Source organism: Bos indicus, chromosome 7, assembly GCF_029378745.1.
Source record: "Bos indicus isolate NIAB-ARS_2022 breed Sahiwal x Tharparkar chromosome 7, NIAB-ARS_B.indTharparkar_mat_pri_1.0, whole genome shotgun sequence".
In the NCBI taxonomy this organism is placed as follows: Eukaryota; Metazoa; Chordata; class Mammalia; order Artiodactyla; family Bovidae; genus Bos; species Bos indicus.
This window is the reverse complement of record NC_091766.1, coordinates 108,592,588-108,607,405: the sequence shown is the minus strand read 5'-3', so window position 1 is coordinate 108,607,405 and position 14,818 is coordinate 108,592,588. Positions and strand designations below refer to the sequence as shown.

General features: G+C 46.5%; 1 protein-coding gene across 1 annotated transcript in view; it reads right to left on the bottom strand.

Moving 5' to 3' along the window:
- MAN2A1 (mannosidase alpha class 2A member 1) overlaps positions 1 to 14,617 on the bottom strand; it is a 211,974-nt gene extending 197,357 nt beyond the window's left edge. Inside the window, exon 1 of the mRNA XM_019965504.2 lies at positions 14,158 to 14,617. Coding sequence (XP_019821063.2) covers positions 14,158 to 14,292 — 135 coding nt within the window. The 5' untranslated portion in view covers positions 14,293 to 14,617. The remainder of the gene's footprint in view (positions 1 to 14,157) is intronic.
- Positions 14,618 to 14,818: the final 201 nt, after the last annotated feature.

Here is a 14,818-nt window from a genome sequence, read left to right as displayed (position 1 = left end):
GAGAGCTACACTCAGCATGCTGCGCCAAGCCGCCATGGAAAAGCATGAAAGGGACTGTGCGAACATTAGATATGTGTTTAACTGAATCACTTTGCTGTACAGCAGAACTTAACACAACAGTGTATATCAACTACACCCCAATAAAATAATTGTTTTTTAAAAAAGGGTCTGAATCAGCTGCTCTCCAGGGTGCAAAGGGGCATGATGCTCGCATGGGCACAACAAGTGTGACAGTGAAGTGCACGGATTTCACACGCAGAAACACAACACAGCGACCTGCTAAATACCATACTGTCAGCTACCATAGAGCTAGAGATGTACATTTCTTGGGTTCTTCATCTTTTTAAACAATTACTAGTTTACTCTCCCCCGAAAGTCACAGGAAGTACCTTGCATCTTGAGTGCTGTCATTCGGGCCTGAAAATTTTCAAGAACTGCCCTGAGGACCAACACACTTCTTCAGTTTGGGATGAGAGTGGTGTGAGGGCCACTCACCAGTCAGATGGGGGAGGCTCTCCTTTACTGGGGGTGTTCACAGATGTCCGAGATGCTCAGACCGACCTTGAGCTGTGAGGCCCTTTAATCTCCTCTCTCTCCCCTTCTCCCTCCTCCAGCCTCCAACACAAACCTGCACACATAATCTACTTTCGTTCTTATAACCTAGAAGAAATAATTCCGGACCAGAATTAGGGCCAAAGATGAGATGGGCCTTTTTTCATTTCCTACCAAAATGCTTCTTTGAAATCCTTCCTTATGATAGCATTATCTGTTCTGAGATATGCTCATCAATAAGCTGGTTTCTGAAAATCTGAATACAAGCTGCTGCCTTTTATTAACATCTGCTACACAGTACTCTCAACCTAAGGCGCGTGGGCTCTGGATGTAAGGAGCACTGCTTGGCGCTTGGCTCTCCATTCACAAAGCCAAGTCCCAAGTGCACGCCCCACCCGCCCGTGCGAGGCGAGGCTCCTCACTCGCGTCTCCCTCCCCTTCTCTCCCTCTGGCAAGCCAGCACACTTGGCTATTTCCAGGCACAACCACCTCATCACAAACCAAACTGAACTTGGCTTCCCAAACCAGCTTATCCTTCCAACTACCCCCTTCTGCAAACAGTACAGCAAGCAGTCTCCAAATGCTCCAAAGGATAAAGGTGGGAGAACTTGTTTTAACTCAAGCCACCTATCCTTACCCTTTATCAAATCTGTGAGGAAACCCGGATGCTTCTTTTCACAAAACATCTCCACATTTCCCCTCTGCCTCTTGATTCCAGCCAATTCAATACTGGTACAGGGATTTACTGCCTCATGTCTGTATTACCTCAAACAGATTCTCAGCTGCCTTCCTGCTTCTGAGTCTTCCTACACACTGTTACCAGAATAATTCAGACTGAATATTCTCTTAGCTCCCTTCCAGGCCTAAAATTTTCTATGAAATTAATTCTCCAACACTGGTTCTCTCAAGCAGCCTCCTGACATATCCAACAATTCTGAATGGCTCACCCCATAATTCCCCGCACTGGCTCACAGGGCAATTCACAACGGATCCCAAACGACCTACTGTGTTTCCCCAGGGACTCTAGAAGTTCAAAGGTCATAAATCAAACCAATCCCCTCACCCCTTCTCACGCGGCCAGGCTCCACTGGGACTCCAAGCCTTTGGAGGTGTCATGCTTCACACAGGAATGTTCTTTCTCCCCTCAAAGTCCTACCCGATCAGGAAAGCCTAGCCCTGTGCTGTGTCATGGTCAGTTTGGGCTAGGCCACTACATGAACCTAGTTCTAAACTCTAAGGCCCTCGCCCTTATACTGAAAACACAAACTAAGATCTTGGACTCTTGTTTTACTCTTAGTTCCTATGCTCCCGGAACCTACAACAGTGCCTGGCACCTAACGTGTACTATTTTAAGCTGTTCATCAGTAACAACTAGCATTTACTGAGCATTTGCCATGTGCCAGGAAGTCTTCCAACTTCTCAAAATTAACTCTTTTAAAGAATAACTAAACGTTCAACTGTCTCTAGCTGTCTCACAAATGGCAGTTGTGTCTCCACAACTAAGAAGCTCTACCAAAGCAAGGAACATATTTGGTACGTCGGCCAGAATTTGCACAGTACGTAACACACAGCGAGCCAGCAAATGGTGCTGGCGACAGGACAACAGGAAGCTCCCCGAATTATGGGACAGCAAGCATGTCCCAAGGATGCTGTGACAAGGAACGGGACACAGATCAAAAAAAGAAAAAAAACTGCTGAGGTCCAGTTTACACGTCTGTGTCCTTATCTGAAAAATCAAATACTAAATTACCAACCCTGGAAGGGCCTGCCCAACTCCAAGACTTCCGTGACGTTTTCATGACTTTTCTGAGATTCTGATGACTGCTAAGAGAATGACTACCTCACTGGATTTAAAAAAATGCACATTCAGGATTATTTTATGCAGAAAAGAATTCTGAGAATGATTCATACTGTCAGGCTTCCATCCTCTAATGCTCCAAGGGTAAAAATGTCGCCACAAAGGCCAAGACCAATAGAGTCCATGTTCCACGTTCCTCCACACCTGCGGCAGGGAACAGAGGGCAAACGCTGCAAAGTACGTCATCAGCCCAAAGCGCAGCTTCACTCTGGAGAGGAAGAGCTCCCCGCCTCCCACCACAAAACCAAACACCGGCAGATCTGGACAAAACATGTGTTTAGAAGAAAACGACCACTGCAGGTCCCCTGGCTCTCCAGACCCCTGATTCAGGACAGTGAGGTTCACTGGTAGGATCAGGCCTCACTTGAGACCTGCTCTGACTCTCCAAAAGGAATTTCGTTTCTCTCGACTTCTGAAGGTGACGACATGCATAGGAAGCCAGTGTGGAAATCTATTTACATATGAAAAATGAATATATTTTAAAATGAGGGAAAAAACTTTAAAGTTGCATTACTCAATGAGATGCATTACACCCGTTTTGTTCATGTGAAATGTACTGCATTTTAATGGTGACAGCGAAGTCTCTGAGGATGTAAATGGGAGAATGGCCTGTGCCACAAGGAATGATGAAAATCATACATAATCTTTGAGAAGCATGAAGAAGGTTCGAAACTAACGGGAATTAATTACTCCTGGATAAACAGACTAGCACAGGGCCCTGTGGACGTCCTGGAAGTCGGTTCTTCGCCTCCAAGCTGCCCAGTCCTTGGGGTCCCAGAGATGACGGCCGAGTTCTGGCCTGGATCTCTGGCTTATGAAGAAGATACCTGGACTTGGGCAATCCAAGCAGTCAGATCAGACTCAGGACTCAGCCCACCTGTGAATTACAACAAATCTAAAATGCAACAAAGTCACGGTTTGCATCTCAAGACTATGGATCAATTTTGCACAGTTCCTGCCCCAGAACCCTCCATCCCAGAGCAGTCCCAGAGTAAGAAATCTTTAGGTGGGAGAAGAGAAACAAATTAAACATGTCAAGCCTATCAGTGCTATAACACAGAAGTTCCCGAAGGACATCTGAAAAAATCTATGAAACATGCAGACAACAGGAGTTTTAAACCATACTCTCAAAACACAAACTAAGTTTGAGTAATGCTAACCTAATAACCAGCTTACAAGAATTTTGTTTGTTTTTAATTAGCCTACGTCTGCTTCAACAGATCTAACCACACTGTTTGCTTCCAATGTTAATAACAGAGAAATACAGTTTAAAGCAGGGGTTGGCGAACTTCTGCAAAGAGCCAGACAGTAACTTAGGCTTTGTGCGCTATGCTGTTTTTGTCCCAACTACTCCTCTCTGCCCTTATAACACAAAAACAGCCAGAGACGATTCGATTCACACAGGAACAAGCGTGACCACGTCGTGAATTATTTAACCATTTAAAAATGGAAGCTCCAGTCTCCCATTGTGGTCCTACAACAACAGGCGGCAGGCCCCACTGGGCTGAGTTACCTGACTTCCCCAGAGTTCAAGCCCAGAGCCCCGGGCAAAAGGAAGGAGAGCGCTTGCCCGGAACTTCCGTCACTCTTGTCCCACCCCATCTCCACCCCCTTCTTTAAAAAGCCTAGTTAGGACAAAATGAAATGAACGGGAAGGAAGTCTCCATCAGCGACTTTCTAGTTTCCTTCCCAGCTTTTTCTGATCTCAAGAAGGAATTAAAAAATGCAGTAACCAAAGTCATCATAATTAGAAGAAATAAAACAAGTAATACTCTGAAGAAAGTAAATAGCTTGCCTGAGAAAGTTTCAGATCTCTCAAATTATTTTTGCATATGCCTTTCATACTACCTTATTACTAATCAATATATCTTATCTTCCTGTGCTAAAAGGCAAGGGGAATAAATCTAAACCTTTAAGTTTGCATAAACGAAAAGATGGCTTATTTACTATCATTTGATCAAATGCTTTTCTCAGAATAAAAAGTTTGCCCAATTTTTTTTCATTGTTTCAGTATAATAATATTCCGTTTTTAACTTCCATATGAACATAATCTACGCTTGTATTTTCTGTAACATATTGTAATGAGGAATCCTAAAAATGCAAGTGAATTTTGCGCATCTAGTTAAAGGACACATTTCAGTCATGAAAAAAAAAAAAGCTAGTTATCCCTGAGTATTAGCATTAAGCCTTTTGATCTAACTATAAGACACGACATAAAGCTCCCAGAAGAGAGCACAGGCAAAACACCCTGTGACATGCACTGCGCCGGTGCTCCCTGAGCCCCAAGGCGGCAGAAGAGACGCAGGCACAGACACACAAACGGGCCTACTCACACGTACAAGCTTCTGCGCAACAGAGAGTTCCATAGACAAAAAGACGACCTACAGGCTGGGAGAAATGATGTGCAAACAATGAGACCGACAGGGCTTGATTTTCAAAATATACAGACAGTTCACACAGCAAAAAAACACAGTCAGAAAATGAACAGAAGACCTAAATAGACACTTCCTCCAAGAAGACACACAGATGGCCAATAAGCACATGAGAAGAGATGCTCCCCTTCTCAACTACTAGAGAAATGTGAATCAGAACTACAAGAGGCACCACTCACACGGGTCAAAATGGCCGTCGTTTAAAAGTCTACAAACAAGAAATGCTGGACAGAGTGTGAAAAAAAGGGAGCCGTCCTACACTGCTGTTAGAAATGAAAATTGGTGCATCCCGAATGGAGAACAGGAGGAAGGTTCTCAAACAACTAAAAATGGAGTTGCCATCCTGAAATCCCACTCCTGGGTATATATTCAGACAAAACTGTAATTCGAAAAGATGCATATACTCCTATCTTCATACTAAGTTAGTTGCTTAGTCGTGTCCAACTCTTTGCAACCCCACGGACGGTAGCCCACCAGACTCCTCTGTGCATGGAATTCTCAAACAGGAATACTGGAGTGGGTTGCCATTCCCTTCTCCAGGGGATCTTCCTGACCCAGGAATCAAACCTGGGTCTCCTGCATTGCAGGCAGATTCTTTACCACTGAGCCACCAGGGTAGCCCCCTATGTTCACAGCAGCACTATTTACAATAGGTAAGACAGAGGGGAAATCTAAATGTCCCTCTACAGATGAACAGATAAAGAAGATGTGGCGCGCGCGCGCTCACACACAGACACACACACACACACACACACACACACACACACACACACACACACACACACACACAATGGAGTAGTACTCAGAAATAAAAAACCAGAATGAAATAATGCCATTTGAAGCTACATGGACAGACCTAGAGATGATCATACTAAACAGAGCAAGTCAGAAACAGAAAGCAAACGCTGTATGACATCGCGCACGCGTGCAATCTGAAGCGTGACACGCATCAACTCACCATGAGCCGGAAACGGACTCACAGACATAGGGAGACTCGTGGCTTCCAAGGCGCAGGGGGCAGGGTTGGACTGGGACTAGCAGACGCAAACCACACAGAGAGATGGACAAACAGCCCAGGGGGCTGCATTCGCTATCCTGTACTAAACCACAACGGGAGAGAATACGTAAAAGCACACACACGCGTGTGTGACTAAACAGACTTTGCCGTACCCCAGAAACTAGCATAATGCTGTAGATCAACTCTAATTAAAAAATAAAGAATTGAGCCTTTAATCACTTTTTCCTAAAATGCAAAATTCCAACATAGTGCGATCAGCATAAAGAACATGTCTTTGGCAAGAGTGAAGTCAAAGAGGTTTTCAAAGGGTTGATTTTTCCTCAGGAGGCCATTTAGCAATGTCTGGAGACATTTTTGGTAGCTCCCAGTAGGACAAAGGCGTTTCTGGCATCCCGTGGTAAAGACAGGGATGCTGCGACACATCGTAGGGTGCGTACGGATCCCAGGACAGCTCCCCACCCTGAGGATGGCAGTCACAGATGGCAGCAGCAAAGGCAGCGAGGCGCCAGGGGAGGAGCACACACATAAACCAGGGTGCACCGGGGAGTCCTTCTTTAGAAATAGTTAAGTTTACAAATTTAACATAAAATATTTACCGGCTACCAACTATGCACCGGTTGGCATCAAAGTATAAATAACATTACCTTAAACTTAAATACACTGTCTCACAGAAAAACTACATTGTAACCTCAAGAGACTGAATTCACTCAATTCAAATTATTTAATCCTTCCCTATCATAAAGCACATTTAGCAATACCCAAGCACTAGGTCTGAATTCCATTTCAGTACAATCGACCCTCAAACCTGTTTGAACCTAAACATGGTTTCGACCTTAAAAATAGCAGTTTTGCTACTAACACCTATTACTGAAACAGAAACCTGTTTTAGCTAAAATGGTCTACCTCCTCTCCTGATCAACTTACTAATCACAACTACGAACAGAAGCAAAGTTTGCTCTTTAGAGTTCCTCCTCCTCTTCTGAGTTCTCCATTTACTGTAAGAGATGATGCTACCAGGACAGAAGGTCCAATCCAGCAGCTGGAGATTGAATCCTAGTTGTTGAATAGCCTCCTGTTTTCTTAAAGACCGCCATGGAAATGAGTGAACAACAAGGGAAAACTAAGAGCAAAGCAGGGAATCAGCAGCAGCTACTGAACTACTCCTTTTAGGAAATCTAAACACTTAGTCCAGTCTGTTAAAAAAAAAAAAAAAAGCCAAACTTTTAACAGCTATCACCAACAGCAATAGCTGACTTAAAAACAACAAGTAAAAGAGGTAATTTTAATGTGTTTTATCCATAGCCCAGATATCCCTTAATGCCAATTAATGAGTCACAAAAAAAATCTCCTTTAGATAAATAGGATTGCAACATCTCCCAAGCAAAAGTATTTGGTTAAGTCCTAATAGCAGTGCTGATCTGAAAATAAAGCATTGAATTCAACTTAAAAATTAATAAACTTAAGCCTTCATGCCAGGTGCAGTCCGGAGTGTCTGTCTGTAGGAAGACCCTCGAGTCCTAGTGAAACACGCAGGTGAGAGAAACAGTTAAGGATGCTGGACGCAGGAAGAGGAAGAGGAACAGGAACCACCTCTCTTTCGGGCCTTTCCTGTTGTTTTACTCGTTTCTCTGAAATCCCTGGACGCCACCATGGTCATAGTTCCATCACTTCCCAGAAGTCACAGATCTCAAACAGCAGACCTCAGGAAATGAAACAAACTCTCTGATACACACCTGCACAAACCCCAGCAACAAGTGCTACAATTTATAAACGGAGCGCACTCAAGTGTGGAGAAGCAGAAAAGATCACATTTTTCTATTTATTACTCTTAAGAGTCACAGATTTTAAAAACAAGAAAAAACAAGTGGGAACTCAGGTCAACTTTTATTAAACATATACTATGTTAACTCTTAAGAAAGTAGTAGAGATGTAAAGTGTTCTAGCATATTTTTATAGGTGTATTATACTTTCATAGTCAAAGTCAAAAAAACAAAAAGGGCAGAAAAGTCTCCCTCTACCAGTGCCTTTCTATCAGATACTTAAAGACATTCCCGCTTTGTCACTTGATAAATGTTATCTGGGCACAAAGATAAAATCTGAACTTCAATTTTACATTTGCCATCAATCTCAATCTCTGATCTTTCAAGAGGTAAAATTAACCCCTATATCATATGCTATACTAAAGATCGATACTTTGTTATACACAACCTGAGTCATTAATTCTCCAGACCCAAATATAAGACATTAATACGCCATCTGCTTAAGCACAATGTAGATAGTAAGCAACTGGTGAAATCTGCTTGTGAAAAGTAATAAAGAATTTCGGGAACACCTTAACAATGTTTCTCCTTTCCATCTGCTTGAATTCTTACATTACCTCAAAGCATATTCAGGCCATTAGACCCTGGTCAACCTCTCATTCAGAGTGGAATTTTTATTAATTTTTCTAGCTGAGATTTATTAACCCTGAAATAGACACACAAAAGCCACTGTTGCCTCAAGGCTTCAAAGCAATTCCTCCAAGAAACAGAGAGGAAAGCCTTTTAAGGACTATATGCAGGGTGGAGGAAGTGGAGCACCCAGAGTTGGGCTTACTTCCACCAGAGTCTGGCCAGGCGGTGGCAAACACAGACTTGTGGGAGGAGGGAAAAAGAACGAAAGCAAATAGACTGCTCTCAACCGAAGACAGTTTTCAAACATATCTTGCTTACCTGATGGACCACCTAGGGCTCCATGTTAACTGGAAGAAACTAAAATGGACAATTCAGAGCAAATCAATCCCTTTCTAGAAAAACCATTCCACTAGACACCAAAAGTGGTTTACAGGGACCGACTGACCACCTTAAAGAATTCAATACCCAAACTCATCAAAGAAATATAATTTAGTGCCACCTAGTTTCACTGTTTGGTGTTCTCATCAGATTAAGGTTTACATAGGTGTTAGAAGGAGTGAAAAAAATAAACATCAACTCAAATGCTGGGATGCTATGCTGCATAATGGTTTCCACTACAACATTTAGCTCTCAAGTGAGTTGGAAGATATTGTAGGAGAGGTACAAATCTCAAGCATTAAATGTTTCATAAAAAGGAGCACATTCAGTGGTCTAGAACTGAGCCCACAACATCTCTGAGGAATGCCTGTACAATGTGTGTGTGTGTGTGTGTGTATGTCTGTAGTGTGTGTGTGTGTGTGTGTGTGTAGTATGTGTGTGCATATGTGTGTAGTATGTGTGTGTATGTGTGTAGTGTGTGTATGTGTGTAGTATGTGTGTGTGTAGTGTGTGTGTGCGCATATGTGTGTATGTGTTTGTGTGTGTAGTGTGTGTGTGTGCGTATGTGTGTAGTGTGTGTGTGTGCATATGTGTGTAGTATGTGTGTGTGCGTATGTGTGTAGTATGTGTGTGTGCATGCTCAGTCGAGTCCAACTCTTTGCGACCCCGTAGACTGTAGCCCGCCGGGCTCCCCTTTCCGTGGGGATTCTTCAGGCAAGAATACTGGAGTGGGTTGCCATTTCCTCCTCCAGGGGATCTTCCTGACCCAGGGATTGAACCTGCATCTCCTGCAGCTCCTGCATTGGCAGGCGGATTCTTAACCACTGAACTACGTGGGAAACTCTATGCCTGTACCATATGACCCAGCAATTATATTTCTGGGCATTTTTCACAGAGAAATCAGGACATGTGTTCACACAAAAACTGTATGTGAATGTTTGTAATGTCCATAGCAGCTTTATTCAAAATAAACTACCCCAAACTGGAAACAATCCAGATGTCTTTCAACTGGGTGAACGGTTAAACAAACTATGCTCTGTCTGTGGAATACTAATAATAAGGAACAAAATAAAAATGAAAAGATAACAACATCAACGAAAAATAATAAGGAACAAACTTGTAACAAGTCTCTCCAGAGATTTACACTGAATGGAAAAAGCCAATCCCCAAAGGTTGCACACTATGCGATTTCACTTGTCATTCTTGAAATGACAAAATTATAGAAATTGAGGAACAGATGAGTAGTTGCCAGGGGCTAGAAGGGGAAGGGATAGGAAGGAAGTGGTCATGGCTATAGAAGGGCAATGCAAGGGGTACTTGTGGCAACGGGAATATCCTGTATCTTCATTATATCAAGATATCAATATCCAGGGTGTTACCCTACAGTTTTGGAAGATGTTACCACTGGCGGAAACTGTTAAAGGATACATGTTATCTCTTTGTATTATTACTTATACTTGCATGTGACTCCATAATTATTTCAAAATTGACAAATTTTTTAAAAGCATCAAAGAAAAAAAAATCAGCAGCAGCACATTCATTAGGGCTTCATATTAAAAATTCCTTTAAAAAAATTCATACACTAAGAAGCCAAAGAGCAACATGCTCTTTTTTTCTACAAGGAAGCTGGAGCCTAAACAGTAGGCAAAGGATCACTAGGGGCAGTACAGCATAGTGGCTGAGAGCTTAGACTCCAAAGGCTGCCTGTTGAAATCTCAGCTTTTAGCTGTGTGACTTTGGGCAAGTTACTCTCTTCATGCCTGAGCTTCCTCACCTACTTGGTGGTGACTGTGTGAATGCAGTTTATCAAGTAAGACTAAAACACATCGGCTAGTATCAGACATACAAGGCTATAAGAATGTTTATCCAGTCCACCTGCCCGGGGATTCAGTGGCTCTTTAAAACTAAATCAGCAAAGGTGTCTTTTGCACTGAAAATCCAGTATGAAAATCTCAGAAAAGACAAACTTCAGTATAAAAAGTTCCACTTTTCAAACCCTCTCCCCTTGCTGCTGCTGCTGCTGCTAAGTCGCTTCAGTCGTGTGAGACTCTGTGCAACCCCACAGACAGCAGCCCACCAGGCTCCGCTGTCCCTGGGATTCTCCAGGCAAGAATACTGGAAAGGGTTGCCATTTCCTCCTCCAATGCATTAAAGTGAAAGTGAAGTCGCTTAGTCGTGTCCAAAAACAAAATAAGCAGAGGGCCTTCTCTTCCAGCAGCTACTGTCACTTTCCATTAATGCTTTATGTTCAAAGCAGGACTCCAGTCCCTTCATGAGAACTAGGGCTGGATGCTAAAATATTGGAATTAACTTCACCTAAGACTTTCCAGAGACCAAATGAGTCACTCACTTCTTTAGAAATAGTCAAATGTCAAGGTTGCCAGAGAACCCAACCTCAGATGTTTGCATAAATCATTTCCAAGTGATCATCAAGTCAAGCCCAAAAGATATTACTCAAGATAACATTCTGAGTAAGATCAGTTTTTATGGTTTTTCCTGTTAATGGAGAAAATTCTGAAAGTGGGACTATTGGGGCAAAAATCACAGCAAGTTAAGCCCCAAAATTATACAACATATTTTAGAAAAGCTTAAAACACCAGGGTGTCACCCCTCCCCCCACTTTTTTTTTAACTATTTTATCCAATCTTACCAACAAGCACTGGACAAACTCTAAACTCCGTATTTAATGATACCCCATAGTGCTCATCCCACCGTATTTTCTCTATGCTGCTGCTGCTAAGTTGCTTCAGTCGTGTCCAACTCTGTGGGACCCCATAGACGGCAGTCCACCAGGCTCCTCCATCCATGGGATTTTCCAGGCAAGAGTACTGGAGTGGGTTGCCATTTCCTTCTCCAATGCATGAAAGTGAAAAGTGAAAGTGAAGTCGCTCAGTCCTGTCTGACTCTTAGCGACCCCATGGACTGCAGTCCACCAGGCTCCTCCATCCATGGGATTTTCCAGGCAAGAGTACTGGAGTGGGTTGCCATTGCCTTCTCCATTTTCTCTATAATACTACCTAAAAGTGTAGAGAGCAAGGCGACTGCAGCCCTCAGAACAGAGCCATTGTTGCACATCACTACGCTATTACCAGGTAAAAGGTCCTGCTCAGCCATTGGTTGGCACCGCCCACTGGCAACCAACGGTCAATGAGAGACCGTTAGTGCTGCTGCTCAGCCATTGGTTGGCACCGCAGTGGGCCCCGCCCACTGGCAACCAACGGTCAATGGGGGTTTCAGCCTACAGTTGTAGGGTGGAGGTCATCACGTAGAGAGTAAGGCCAAGAGGCGGATCCTGACCTTCTCCCCCAACCCCTCCAGCCTGTTCTCTGGCCTTGGGCAAGTGGATGAGCTGCGGGTCCCAGGGAACAGGCTGAGAGCCGTGTCCTGCGGGGCTTCAGAGCCCTCCCCAAAGTCACCGCCAGCCTTGGCCTGGGGCTTCCCGGGCAGCTCGGCTGGTAAAGAACCCGCCTGCAGTGCAGGAGACCCCGGTTCGGTTCCTGGGTTAGGAAGTTCCCTGGAGAAGAGACAGGCTACCCGCTTTCGTATTCTTGGACTTCCCTGGTGGCTCAGGCAGTCAAGAATCCGCCTGCAACGCAGGAGCCCTGGGTTTGATCCCTGGGTCGGGAAGATCCCCTGGAGGAGGGCCTGGCAACCAGTGTTCCTGCCTGGGGAATCCCCACGGACACAGGAGCCTGGCAGGCTATAGTCCAGTGGGTCACAGAGTGTTGGACATGACTGAGCGACTAAGCCCAGCACAGCACCCCTTGGCCCAAGCCTGGAGGCGGCGGTGACCCTTGCCTACATCCCTGCCTCTGCGACCTGATGGCAGCAACCATCTGCACGGACACAGCCTGGGCCCCTGGGCCCGCCGGCCGGAGCCTGAGGAGCGTGCGGGCCAGCTGGGTTCGGGGCCAGGCTCCTCAGCGATGGCCGGGGTAGGGTCTGGGGCCCTGGCCCTGAGGGAGCCGCAGCTGAGACCGCCACCTCTTAGCCAGGACCCGGACCTCGGTGGGGAAAGTTGTGCCTTGGGATCTTGCCCTTCTTTTGTCAGGACAGAGAATAATATTCGTTACACAGAGATTTACAGGAACGTCCTTACCTTACCATGACTTGACTTCAAGAATAAAGGGTTTGACAGCAAGAAGTCTGCAACAATTAACCATGCCCCTCTCTCACCTTTTGCTTTTAAAAGGGCTTTCACGAAAGCTTTGAGTACATTTGGGGCTCTTAAGACATGAGCCACCCATTTCCTTGTATGACCCTCAATAAACCTGCCTCTGTTCCAGACCCCAACGTTTTAGTATTGTTGGCCTCACTGTGCATCAGACACACAATTTGCGTTTTCAATAACAAAAGCAAAAGCTTTAAAATTTTTTGATACATCTGTTTACAATCAGATTATTAATATCTTTCATCTGCAAAGCATTTTGAGTGAAGTATATTGATGACACCATTCACAATGGTGTCACATGGTCTTTTTTCACTTTCATAATAATTCAGGTAAAATTAGTCTAATTTCATTAAATTCAAGCCTTTTGTCCCAGTGTATCACCGGAACAAAAGGCAAAAATATTCTCTGGTTATTTACAGTGTCACACAAAAGATAGAAAACAAAACAAAAAACGCCAACTTGTTCACATCCTACGTTTCTCTGCTGTTAAGTAGCTGATGTATCAGCTTGTCGGGGTTTGGGGTTCTTCAGGTTCATTCATTGCAGGGGATACTACACATTACCCAGTTTCACTAAAATTTCTAGATATTACAGATCATTGGCAAATAACGAAACAAAACGCACAGGCGGCGCGGTATCTTCCCAAATAGGAACCGATTGTTCCGTTCGCTTATTTTTAGTAACTTTAAATAAAAGACTGAAGATGGGTCGTTTTCCCAGTTCCTTTGACAGTGTGACCGTGGCCCGGGACGGAGCGCCCCACAGCTTCCGGCTGGAGAATGACACGCGCTTCCCCAGGTTCTCCCGACTGCGCCCAACAAACCCGAGGTAACAGATGAAGAATGACGACACCAAAATCAACCCTACAGATTTTCATTCTGGAGGTCTGCAACACCAAATAAACTTTTATGTCTCCGGAGACAGTGGAGTTAGAAAACAAATAAAACACCCAGATGGGGTCTGCTCGATCGGTTTCCGCGACCGAGATCGCGCAGGGGGTCTGCGGCGGCTTAACCCTGTGCGGGCCAGGGGCTCCCCAAACAGCTGTCAGGGGGCGCTGCGCGCGAGCAAGCCGCACAACGCGCCGGGCGACCCGGCCGGCAGGTGAGCGCGCCCGCAGGCCCGGGCCCGGGGCGTGATCCCGCCACCTCAGGCCGCCCGGTACTTTGCTAACTCCCGGGTCGCGGCCATCGCCGTCCGAACGCCGCGGCGCCCGGGTGGGGGGAGGATCCGAGCCTCCCCCGTCCAGTTGGGCCTCGCCCTGCCCGAGCGCGGAGCCTCGGCGGAGCAGCGGGTAACTACCGGCTCCGCCCGCACCCTCCCGGAGCCCCGCGGCCCCACTCCCCGGGGCTCACCTGCGGGAAGGAGCCCTCGCGGCGCGGGCTCTTGGGGTAGTCCAAGTGACCCCGGTCCAGCATCAGGTAGAGCGAGAAGATCACCACGCAGAAGATAGCGCTGCCGAAAACGGTGAACTGCCGGCTCAACTTCATGTTTCCTCGATAGACCCGGCGCCCGAGCACGGTCCCCGCTCGGAGCCGGCGGAGCGCGGACTCCGGGAAGCGGCGGCCGGAGGCTCCCGGCTCCTGGGCTTTCGCCCTGCGCGCGCTCCTCTCCGCCGCGGGCGCGGGTCCGGGCGGCGCTCCTCACCTCGTCTCCGGCGCCCCCACGCGCCCTCGGCCCTCGGCCCGGCCCGCCGCCCTCCCCGGGGCGGGACGCCTCACGCCCGGAAGGGGCCCGCTCGCCCTGGCCGCGGATCTCCGCGCCCGCCGCCGGCGGGGCGCGCGGGGCAGGCGCAGGCAGGGTCGCTGCGCGGACTTGCTACCGCCGTCGCGAGCACCGGGTCGGCAGGAAAAGTTTTCTCGAGCCGGGCCGGCGCGTTCTCTCCGCCCAGGAGTGCGGGCACTGCAGCTCCGCGCCGAGGGACCAGGTCCGCGGAGCCGCGGGGAAGGAAATCAGGAGGGAGGGGCCGGGCCCCACAACTTAGCGCCGGGACGGCCGGGCCCGCCCCGAGGCGCC